The sequence below is a fragment of the Emys orbicularis genome, chromosome 7 (genome assembly GCF_028017835.1).
Source record: "Emys orbicularis isolate rEmyOrb1 chromosome 7, rEmyOrb1.hap1, whole genome shotgun sequence".
NCBI classification, from domain to species: domain Eukaryota; kingdom Metazoa; phylum Chordata; order Testudines; family Emydidae; genus Emys; species Emys orbicularis.
In genome coordinates, this window is record NC_088689.1 from 67874922 (window position 1) to 67887763 (window position 12842).

General features: G+C 41.3%; 1 protein-coding gene across 1 annotated transcript in view; it reads right to left on the reverse strand.

Annotated features, from left to right (window-relative positions):
* The window catches only part of TUBGCP2 (tubulin gamma complex component 2), a 90284-nt gene that overhangs the window by 49030 nt on the left and 28412 nt on the right, over nt 1-12842 (reverse strand). Inside the window, exons 7-10 of the mRNA XM_065407949.1 lie at nt 10986-11185; nt 8767-8956; nt 4182-4327; nt 632-812 (exon numbers count right to left, since the gene is read on the reverse strand). Of these exons, the coding sequence (XP_065264021.1) occupies nt 632-812; nt 4182-4327; nt 8767-8956; nt 10986-11185 (717 nt within the window). The remainder of the gene's footprint in view (nt 1-631; nt 813-4181; nt 4328-8766; nt 8957-10985; nt 11186-12842) is intronic.

Below are 12842 nucleotides of genomic sequence, written 5' to 3' on the forward strand. Positions count from 1 at the left end.
ACACTTTATTTGATGTGGTCTTTTGAGAACCACAGTGACCTATGCGGGAAATATGGGGGAAGGAGCTATTTTAAGGCTTGCTTGTTGAGGTTTCTGGCCAGCAGCTAATTGCAGCGTTCTACTGGGTTGTTTTTGCACTGGTCCTTTGGCTGGGTGGTTTTCCCCACTTAGTTCTGAAGGTTTTGAGAGACCAAGAACTTGGGTCACACAGGGATCTACAAATTTGCTTGACAACTGAAAGTTTCAGATAGAATACATCTGCTGCTGGCTGAACAGATTACATACAACATAAAAGTGGACGATAATTAAAACCAGACTGGACAAATCACTACGAAGCATCCTATTAAGAATGATCCTGCACTGGCCCTGAGGAATACATTGGATGATTTAATATGTCTATGATTCTGTGAATTCCAACTGAGATACATTTTTGACCTAATACTTGACAGAGCCATTTGTTTTTCACATTAAACTCATAAATCTAGTTTGCTTTATTTTTACAGATCAGAATTTCTATTGGAACTGCAATGATGTAATGGTAACATGACATGGAAAAAAAACAAAAGGTGAAAAGATCATTACTTCACTATTAAATACAAACATTAATATACATTTAGGAAATAAATCAAACCTCAAATGAGCCACAAGTTCTTTTTCCTCCATTAGGAAATCCAGAAGAACCTTGCTAGCATAGTTATAAGCTTTTTCTATTTGCTCCACATATGCTCGCTCTTTCAATGTGTAGATGACCTCTTTAGCCTCAGGGCAGGTAACATCACAACCACATTCTCGAACAACATTTAAATATTTCCCTAAAAGAAAAAAGTGGCAGAGGCTGTTTAGTCTGACTAATATTAATGCAATTAATTTGCACTCTCTCAAACAGGTAGACATTTAGGCCAAAACTTTCAAATATAAGGGTATAATTTTCAAAAATGTCTATGTGGTTTAGGAGTCAAGAGGACTCAAGCACTTTTAAAATTTTTACCCTAGGTATCTAAAATTAGACTCCTAAATCCACATATAGGCACTCAGAACTGGCCTGATATCCAGAAATGCTGAGCAACCTTAGCTCTCAATGAAGTCAATGGGAGCTGCAGATACTCAAAACCTTTGAAAATCAGGGATTATATCTCAGAAATGCGGAGCACCTAGCACTTCTCACTGAGAACAATGGGAACTGATGGGATGTTGGAGATGTGTGAAAAACTGGATTACTTCATATATGTGCCTAAATCAGAGCAAAGACCTTTTGAAACTCAGGCTTGTTGTAGGTGCTGCACCCTTCTGAAAGTCAGGCCCCAGGCTACATGTGAGGATTTCAAAGCTGTTTACAAAGACTCACAACCCACTTTTGTGAGGTAAGTATGGATTATAGGGCTGTCAATTAATCGCAGTTAACTCACATAATTAACTAAAAAACAATTAATCGCAATTTAAAAATTAATCTCGATTAATCACAGTTTTAATCGCACTGTTAATCAATAGAATACCAATTTAAATTTATTAAATATTTTGGATGTTTTCTACATTTTCAAATATTTTGTTTCAATTTACAACACAGAATACAAAGTGTATAGTGTTCACTTAATATTATTTTTATTACAAATATTTGCACTGTAAAAATGATAAAAGAAATAGTATTTTTCAATTCACCTCATACAAGTACTGTAGCGCAATCTCTTTATCGTGAAAGTGCAACTTACAAATGTAGATTTTGTTGTTGTTACATAACTGCACTCAAAAACAAAACAATGTAAAACTTTAGAGCCTACAAATCCACTCAGTCCTACTTCTTGTTCAGTCAATCACTAAGACAAACAAATTTGTTTACATTTACGGGAGATAATGCTGCCCACTTCTTATTTACGTCACCTGAAAATAAGAACAGGTGTTCTCATGGCACTGTTGTAGCCAGCACTGCTAGGTATTTACATGCCAGGTATGCTAAACATTTGTATGCCCCTTCATGCTTTGGCCACCATTCCAGAAGGACATGTTTCCATGCCGATGAGGCTCGTTAAAAAAATAATGCATTAATTAAATTTGTGACTGAACTCCTTGGAGGAGAACTGTATATCTTCTGCTCAGTTTTACCTGCATTCTGCCATATATTTCGTGTTATGGCAATCTCGGATGATGACCCAGCATATGTTCGTTTTAAGAATACTTTCACTGCAGATTTGACAAAACGCAAAGAAGGTACCAATGTGAGATTTCTAAAAGTAGCTACAGCACTCAACCTAAGGTTTAAAAATCTGAAGTGCCTTCCAAAATCCGAGAGCATGTTTTCAGAAGTCGTAAAAGAGCAACAGTCCAATGCGGAAACTACAGAACTGGAACCACCAAAAAAGAAAATCAATTTTTTGATGGGGGCATCTGATTCAGATGATGAAAATGAACGTGTGTCAGTCTGCACTGCTTTGGATCGTTATCGAGCAGAACCTATCATCAGCATGGACGCATGTCCTCTGGAATGGTGGCTGAAGCATGAAGGGACATATGAATCTTTAACGCATCTGGCACGTAAAAATCTTGCAACACTGGCTTCAATAGTGCCATGCGAACGCCTGTTCTCACTTTCAGGGGACATTGTAAACAAGCAGCGGGCAGCATTATCTCCTGCAAATATAAACAAATTTGTTTGTCTGAATGACTGGCTGAACAAGAAGTAGGACTGAGTGGACTTATAAGCGCTAAAGTTTTACTTTGTTTTATTTTTTGAGTGCAGTTATTTTCTTGTACATAATTCTACATTTGTAAGTTCAACTTTCATGATAAAGAGATTGTACTTGTTTTAGGTGAACTGAAAAATACTATCTCTTTCTTTTTTACAGTGAAGATATTTGTAATAAAAAATAAATATAAAGTGAGCACTGTACACTTTGTATTCTGTACTGTAATTGAAATCAATATATTTGAAAATGTAGAAAACATCCAAAAATATTTAAATAAATGGCATTCTATTATTAAGAGAGCGATTAATCGTGTGATTAATTTTTTTTTAATTGCTTGACAGCCCTAATAGATTATCATCACCGTTTTACAGACAAGGAAACTGAGGCACAGTGAAGGGAAATGACATATCCAAGAATAGAACTCAACACTCCCAGGTTCCAATCCTGTGTCTTAACCATTAGTTGATCCTTCTTCTCTGGAAGGAGTATGCCAAGGCATACTGTAGTCTTCCCATAATAAAAAATGCTGATTAATAGCCCCAAATCATACACTGACAATGTGAAACAGAAAAGTTGATGTGATTACTGACTTTCATTATTGTGGCAAATTGCCGGCACTATTATGATGGGTCCTGCGCTTTCTCCTCTTGTGGGGGGTTTCAGGGCGCTGTTTCTCGCCCCTGATCTGGGGTATCAACTGTCCCACTAGTGTCCCAGAGAAGGGGAGTGGAGAGGGAGGGACCCGGGCCTGCCCTCTACTCCGGGTCCCAGCCCAGGGGCCCTAGGGACAGTGGCAGACCACTTGAACTAGCGATACTTTCCCCTGGACCACTTCCCTCTTCGGCCTTCTAGCTTGTGGGGGCTTCCTGCCCTCTCTCCGCTTGGGCCAAGTTTTTCTCAACCCCTTGTCTCTGTGGAGTCTCTCTGCTCTGCACAAGCCGGGTTTTCCTTTACCTAGGGTCTTGGTCTTCTGGCCCGCCACAGCACTTCTCCAAACTGCTCTCCTCCAAACTGCTCTCTGCTCCAACACCAAACCACTCTGCTTCAATTCCTCCAAACTGCTCTCCTCCAAACTGCTCTCTGTTCCAATACCAAACCACTCTGCTTCAACTCCTTCAAACTGCTCTCTGCTCCAACACTAAACCACTCTGCTTCAACTCTTTTCTCCCTGTCGATTGAAACAGAGGGTTTTTAATCAGGTGACTGGCTTCAGGTGCTCTAATTAATCTATAGCAACCTCTCTTCCCTCTACAGGGAATAGGGCTCTCATCATCCTGGGGCTTACATATCTCCCCTCGATCACTCTCCTGCTGCCCTCTGGCCACACTGTATCACATTATGCACGTCTGTGCATCTCAAGTGCAATTTAAAATGTTAATGTCGTTTAGTGCAACTATGAGCTGAATAGTAGAAGAATTTATAGCACCAATCACTTTCCATCCTGTGTTGTCACTGTACATCTTAGACACTTCTATACATTCAGAGTCACAGTCACTTACTTACCTGTGCTAAGTAGCTTGTCAGCCATTTTCTGTAGGAATGATGGAATTTGTTGCTGAACAACAGTATATCTTTGATCCCAATATTTGTCATTATAATCCTCTTGTATCTTCTCCTTCTGCAACTCATGTTCTTCCACCATGAACTCACTGTGCAATTAAAGCGGGTTTTTTAGATACAACAAGTACAAACAAGATTACTATTTAACTTGACCTCAAACTGGTAATGTGATCTATCAGAAATGGGAATCCATAAGACTTCTGGCTCCTGGAATAATTCCTAATAAATGTTTCATGAGCATTGGTGTCTTGATGATTGGTATTCAGTTGTGGCAACAGAAATGGCAATATGGTGAGTCTCAGTATTGACCTGTAGCCTTCACCACTGGGGAATGTAAATAAGTGAAGCCATATATAAAGCACCATTTGTAATTATGGAATTTTAGAAGACCTCTACCAGGGCTAAGCACAATTCAATTACAGTGGAATAAACTAAGAAATTAGCATAATTTTAGTGAAATATGTACATTCCCACCGCAAGAAAACATGTTTCTCTCGAAAATAAAATATCTAAACAATCAATATGAACTATAATTTTTCTAGTATTCTAAAAATGTTATCCAATCATTAAACACACAATGAAAATATTCCATAATCTGTTAGATTACAAAAAATGCATCAATAAAAAACTTAATTCCACAAAAACCGGGATATTTCACATTTCAGTTCCCAGAGTAACTGTAACTCAAACTGTTGATAACCTGTCCTGTTAAATAATCCTGTTAATGGATGTAGTGAGGTGGAGTGGCCTCCCTCCAAACTTGAGAGCAAGGGACCACTACACTCCCCCTGGTGGGAAGAGACAAACCTGCCCCGCTCCCCTTGCCGGAAGTACCAGGGCGGGGCAGGACATATAAAGGGAGGGCGCTGCAGCTCAGTTGAGCGGGAGACATGGAAGGAGGCAGTTGTCTTCAGTCCACTGCAGAACTCTGGAGCTGAAACTACACTGTGCAGTGCCCTGTCCCCAGAGGAGACCAACCCTGGACAGGCGTTGCCAGGACCCCTGGACTGGGGTAGGAAATAACCCAAGGAAACCAGATTTTGTCTGGTTTTGTCGCTGGAGCACGAGTCAGCAGGTTTTGGTGGGATCCCCAGTGACCTAGTGGCAGAACCATCTGCCACTGTTAGGGCCCTGGGCTGAGACCTGGTAGAGTAGGGTGGGGCCTATTCACCCCTAGGCTAGAAGGCCTGTGCATTCTTTGTGGCTTGCCCCAGCCAGAAGACTGGGGGTCCAGACTGTATTTGCTGGCTGCCCTAGCCAGGAGGCTTAGGCAAAAGTCTGCTCCATGTTCTATCCCGTCCAGAGGGCCAGAGCCCCAGACTGGATGTTTGCTGGTTGCCCTAGCCAGGAGGCTTAGGCTAAAGTCTGCCCCCTTTCTCTGCCCCAAGAGTCCTAGACTGTTGACTGCTGTCTGCCTTAGCCTGGAGACTTAGGCTAAAGACTGCTCCCTGTTCTGCCCTGCCCAGAGGGTAGGAGTTTCCCTTATAGACTGTTAATGCTGTCTGTCTCAGCCAGGAGGCTGTGGGCTCTGCCTGCCTAGAGGCCCAGAGCCTTGGACTCTTGATTGGTGTCAGCCCTAGCCAGAAGATTCTGGGCTAAAGACTGCTTACTGCTCTACTTTGCCCCTCTCAAGCGGGCTAGAGCTCCAGACTGTTAATGGTTGTGTGTCCCATTAGGAAGCTATGAGCTATAGACTGCTTGCAGCTCAGCCCCGCTAGCGGGGCCTGAGCCCAACTGCTGCTGCAGTGAGGCAGAGTGGCCTCCCTCCCTGCTTGAGAGCGAGGGAGCACTAAAACGGACTATAGCTAACACTACACAAACTGAGCAGAAATAAGGTGGTTTTCAATCTGACCTGAGTGTGTGTAAAATCTTAACTATAACTATACGTTAATAGTTTTTTGCACTTAATTTCCTTGAATTTTAAAAACAAAAAAAAGAGTCAAAGAAGGTTCCAGTGCATTTGACTATATGGCCACAGACTAAAAGCATGTGCATTTAAACATGTGATCTAACAACCCCTCATTCCAGTCAAAGTTTGCTGAGTCTGGGGCTGTGCATTCCTGTGAAAACTAGGGACTGACAGAACAGGGGACCCAGCAGGAAGTCTCCCTGACCAGCTGGGCCACCTATTTTTATAGGTGTTTTTTTTTTTTTTAAACTTAGCCCTGGAGAGTACAAAAGCACATTTAATTACCACATTTTTCAAATATGGCAGGATGATGAAAGGGAAGGCTAGCTGACAGGGAGCTGAAGCAGTCATGGTTAAGATGATTCAAAGCTCAAATGGTCTGTCATAATCAGTTTACACTGCATTTTGTGTGCAGAGCTCCACAGACATGAATTCATATAGTCGGTATTGTTCAAAATGAGATGACAGCAGCATGAAATTTTAAAATATTTTTAGTTTTATTAAATTATCTTTTTAGTTATTACTAAATGAAATTCCTTAACCTATGTCAAAGCCACCAATCCTCAGGAAGAATGTTATCTATACTACAGCTAGAATCATACAACTGGGTCAGTGCCTACTTATAGCAACAAGGTCCAGTACAACCAAACAGCAGCATTCTTCTGGCATAATCATGTTGGCTTGACAACATCTACCATGATGTACAGTAACTCTTGCATCAGTGCATTCTAAGGAAAAAAATAAGCAGCTGTCCTTCCCCCATGCTGCCTCAAACACTCATGCCAGGGACAGAGGACTGCAAGTATTTTACATCATGGATTTTGGGATGTTCTTCAGTACAGACACCTGGGATGTAGGAAGATTGGCTAGCCTGGTTACACAGACCCAGATAGGTGTGTGATGGAATACTCCCATGTATTCACATCCTCCTACATACTACCGTAGTAATCGTTGTGCAAGGTATGCCTTGTAAGGTATCATTTGAAAACTCAAAATTGGCTGGTCAGTATAGTATGATAAAATATGTGTGGCAACATTGTATATGAAGTTAACATCATACAGAGGAATCTTTTATTAACGTATGTTCCAAACCCCACAGCCCTGCCCTGAAGAGTCTGGTCAGTAAACTTGTTGGAAGCATGTGGTGAGATAGTTTGCTTGAATCTGATACAGTTTGTTAAGTTAGGCACTAGAAAGCGTTTTATTTTTATCGTAACCATTTCTGACTTTTATGCCGCATTACTCGTATTCACTTAAAATCTCTCTCTTTGTGGTTAATAAACATGTTTTATTGTTTTGTCTAATCCAGCGTGTCTGGGTAACTCTATTTAGGATAATAGGCTAGTGTATATTATTCCCTTCAAGGAATAATGGGCTTAATATATTTGGACTATCCAGGAGAGGGCTGGGCAGTACAGGATACACATTTCTGGGGGGAAATCCGGAACTGGGAGTGTGTTGGAGTCACCCTGCAGTATAACCAAGGCTGGTGAAAGCCAGGCTGTGACTGACAGGCTGCAGTTACACAAACACATCTGGGAGTGATCTGCATGCTGGTGGCAGTTGGTGAGCAGTCCAGGTTGGAGGCTACAGCAGCAAGGTATTGCACAGCACCCCAGGTTACAGGGCAAGGTGACATAGCTCCCCACTGGTCTGGATTGTACCTTGGTATGTCACAAGTTGGTTCCATCTCCAGTGCAGGTTGTCACAGCCTGACAAATTGTGTTACAGCCTTGTTATTGAGCAGTACTGGTACCACTCACAGTGAGGAACCATGTTTTAACCATGGCAAGAGAAGTAAACCTTGTGTGGAGTCAGATATTGTATAGCATGGCTACAAACTTATCAAATTTCTATAGTATAGATTGGCCTTAAAATTAAAAGCCAAGCCACTGAAGAAAATTCTGGTTTGAGTTATACAAGGATGAAAAGTAAATCTAAAAAGTGTGCACTCTAGAAAATGCCATTTCCCCATATTACGATAAAATCCCTTTATGCCATTTTTAAGTTATCAAACTTTGTAAAAAGAAAAGAAATTCTGTTGGACTGTGAACAAGCATGATCTGCACTGGTTTCTTACTGCTTTCCATGTGAAACATGAGGCATTGGTTTTCATTTATAAAGCCCTACATGGCTTGGGACCAGTGAGGTTGAAAGAAGCCCCTCTCCCTGTGACATACCTCCACAGTTGCGGTCAGGGGAGGCACTTAAGCTGGACTTCCCTCAAAAAAAGAAAAAAAAGAAACTGAGCACTGTTGGCAGGACATTCTTCCCAAGAGCTCCTGACTTTAGAATCTGCTTCTCCATCCCTGGAAATAGCTTGAATCTGATTACCTATATTCCCAGGCTTTGGGGAATGCAGGGCTGCCCTGAGGGCACATCAGGGGAGAGGACTGGACTTCATTTTCAGGGTTTTTTCCACACATCCCCAGGATTGGGGGCAAAGACAGGCTACTAGTTTTATTCTTCGTTGTACAATTGTGTTTTTAATATGTGTAAAATAGGCACTTTATTTTGGTGCTACCATCATTTACTCAAAAGCAAACCAATATTACAGTGCACTAGAAAATGTAAAACTAACAATCAGGATTTATTAATTTTGTTTCAATGTTTCTGTACCTGTATGGATCATTGATGATGCCTCTATAGATCCACTTCTCCAGAATTTCAAAATAAGGCACGCTGGCTGCCTTGGTTAAGTATAGACACAGCTCTTGTGCTTGGCTGTCTCCTGTATAGTTGAAGGTCCTGTCGTGAAGTAAGCTAAGGGTTGACCCTCCCATACACTCACCTTTATCCACAGAAGTGGCTATAATTAAAAAAAGAGAAAAACTCTTAAGGCAAAAGGCATTTAATTTAAATCTACACATTTACAGAATGAGTCATTTTGTTAAAGGCTATCAAGGCTCAAAGTAACAGACTGAGAATTCTGAAACACTGGCTTAACTATTGGCAATTCACACAAACATCTTGTTATGGAAAGAGTTATCAGCTAATTAGTTGGCTAGATTTCAGCATAAGAATTGTGGTTTATTAACTCAGCTGCTACATAAAATGCAGCATGCTCCTCACTTTTGAAGTGCACACATGCTATTATTTAGCTGAGTCTCAGCAGCCATTCCGCTATGCAGTCAACATTTAAAGGTGACCTGAAAACATTTTTTTAATAAAACAAGAACAGATGTTAAAAAATCCTCCAAGTCACCAGGGTTAAAGTCAAGCACATGCACAAATGTTTGCAGGATCAGGGTCCAAAAACCTCCCTAGACCCAGGGGACACAGGAACAGGTCCATTCTCCAGATGGGTAATTGAGGAATCCTAACGTATGTCTACATTGCAGCTCAGAGTGAGCCTCCTAGCCTGGGTAGACAAGACTCATACTAGCTCAAGCTAGTGTACTAAAAATAGCAGTGTGGGCGTTGTGCCTCAAGCAGCAGCTCGGGCTTTCAAGTCGACCTGACTATTTGGGACTGAGCTCAGGTAGCTAGCCTGAGTCTCCACTAGAGCCACAACATCCACATTGTTATTTTCAGCACGCTAGCTCAAGTCGAGCTACAATCGTCTGTCTACCCGGGCTGGGAGACTCACTCCTAGCATGAGTGCAGACATACCTAAAGTGACTTGCTAAAGATTACATAGGACATTAGTGACACAGCTGGGAAGAGAAGCCTGGTCTCTAAGGGTACATCTACACAGGAAGTGGCAGGAAGTCTGAGCCCAGGTTGACAGACTCGGGCGTGCGGGGCTCACGCTCCCACACTAAAATAGATATGTAGATGTTGAGGCTCGGGCTCTGAAGCCTGGGGGAATGGGGGGTGCTTCAGAACCCAAGCTCCAACTCGAGCCGCAATGTCTACGTAGCTATTTTTAGTGTGTAGCACAAGCCTGAGCCTGTCAACCTGGGCTCAGACTTGCTGCCGCTCACTATGTAGATGTATCCACTGGTGGTAGATGTTTATTTTCTCCACTAACACACACAGTTCTCATGCAAATTGCTTCAACCTCTGAATTCAGTTAGGAATACAATAAAATTTGGGTAAAGGGGATGCTTTGCTAAAGCAATGGGGCAAGTGCAAAGTACTACTAGCCATAACTGAGAAGAATTTGTTGAATTGCATCGAGACTGGAAGTATGTGGTCATGCCAAGGAAATACACTCCCAAACTTGGCACAGCATTCTGCAGTTATGCCAGAATGGCTTTCTTCTTCAAAAGTACTATACTAAAGAAATACTGTACTTGGGGCAAATGAATGGGTTAGTATTACAGTGTGGGGCAGGAGATGGGAACTGCAGGACACCTGCATGTTTCAGAGCAAGGGGAACCTTAACTTAGCTTGTTAGCTATAGCATTCCAGGAAAGGGAAATTTAAGGAAGTGGCACTTTTAAGACAGTTCATCTGGTCTCCCTGAAGCAGTACACACCCTCCCCTTCACTTCAAAATTCAGAGAATCTTTAAAGAACAGATTTTTATTTTGACCAAAAACCTCTGGTTAGGCTACAGAGGGGTTTTAAGGCCCCATCAAACTGAAGAGGACTGATTCAATCTTAACTATGATTGTCACTAACAAACAGTGTTATGGAGGCACATTAAAGTCAGTAACAAGTCAGTAAACCTGTTAATACAGCACTAATTAAACCACTGCTACTTGGTCCTCTTCTGGAATCTCATAACAGAGTTTTGATAATTAAAATCCTCTTTAGAGTTCACTTTGAACACTGTACAGAAGCAGATTACTGCATGTAATGTGGGCATCATTTATAGTTCTATGCAGCTTTTGGAACCTCATGACAAAGGCATGAAAAATTTAACAATCATTAGAAAGTATGGACACCTACCAAGTGAAGCAAGAATCTCCATGGTCCTCATTGTGGGCTGGATATAAAACCACAGTTTCTGTAGGGACAAAAGCCCTTGTCTCTGAAGATGCTCCAGCTGGGTGATAAGAATCATGTATTCTTTGATAAGGGTCCTCATTGCTGCTGCCAAAGCATGATTTACCTGCCCGTACTCGAACGAAGATTTTTCCTCAATGAACCTGCAAAAAGCCGTACAAAAAATTGTCAAGGCAGTGTTTATATTTTCAGGAGCTGTATTTACATGTCATTGTAGAAGCATGAAGGGCAGAGTGCAACCTAGTTAAAAGCTGCACTGTCATCTTGAAATCTATGCAGTTTTTTAAAAAATAAATATAAAGTAGCTTTAAGGGCTATACTTGCCTTGACTCCCTCCAGTCAATTTTTGTTGTTTAACCATCACATTTTTCTATTTTTAAAAGCATTCCCTCCCCCTGGTGCTATGTGAAATGTAGGGTAATAAGCTATTGCTGACTTCATATGTGCTTCTGATTCTAGCCGCTGGGGGACTTTAACAACAATATTTTTAATTAAAGTAGCACTCAAAGGCAAACATAGATGAAGAACATTCCCTGCTCCAGGGAGCTTACAAAAAATACACACAGATGAAATCTGGGAATAACATACATGCAAATAAGCATTGTGCTGATCAGCACACAGTTAGTTAGTTACGGGCTTCACGTTGGGTTTTTAATCTGGGAACACAGGTCAGGGGAGAGGAATGGCAGGTATGGGGGAGTTAGTGAGAGTAGGAACAGGAAGGAAGGAACAGGCAGTCCCAGCTCACCACCTGCCTAGTCATGGTCACAGCAGGGCTCAGCAACTAACTGCTAGGTGGTAAGGGATGGGCAAGTTGGCAAAGTGAAAGTGAGCTTGACATTGCAGTGAACTAAGAAAGCAACTCCGTAGGGTGGAGTTAAATTGTCAAGGGCCTTAAAGGTGAAGGTGAAGCCAGTGGAGGGACAGAGAAGGGTGTGATGTGATCAATAACAAGCCAGGAAGATGATCTGAGCAGCAGCAATGTGAACGGACTAAAGAAAGGCAAGGTTGCAGTGAAGAGGTGATTACTGTAGGACCTGGCTGAGATTTTTAGCTGTGTAGACAGAAAGAGAATACTGAATCTTAGAAATATTACATAGGAAGAAGTAGCAAAAATTAGACATAGTCTGGGTTTTTAAACAAGTTTTTTCCAAATTAATTAGTATCCCACTAGAATCAGTCATCATAGCAGATTTTAGTGAAGTGTTGGACTCTTTTTTTTGGACACATGCTAGAAGCATTATAAAAGATCACATGTAAAAAATAGGGTGAAAAAATGTCTAGAGGTTGCAAAACCCTACAATGAAGGATTTTATTTTTTTTTCTCCTCTCCACATTCCACATATTCACAAGTAGATTTCTTCCGGATTTCTACAAATTTGATGGACTCAGTGCTTCATAACGAAATCAAGTCTATCATGATCTCTGATCATGCACCAGCAATACTACAATTTCCCCCTCCCAAGACAAACTGGATTTGTAAAGGATGGAGACTGAACTCCTCTCTTTTGAAAGATAAACATTCTCAATACTCTGTCACAGAAGAAATTGGGTTTTTCTTCAAAACAAATGATATGCCAGAGATATCCTGACCTACCCTATAGGATGAGCTTTTATTAGGGGAAGGATCATTTCATACTCAGTGGTTAGAAAGAGGGCTTACCAGGCTCAGCTCCTGGAATTAACCAAACAATTTAAACGTCTAGATTTAGAATGTGCAAACTACCCCTCCCAAGGAAATCTTAAAAAATTAATCTTCAGTGTGAAGTAAATAGATTGACTTCAGCACAAGCCAAATTC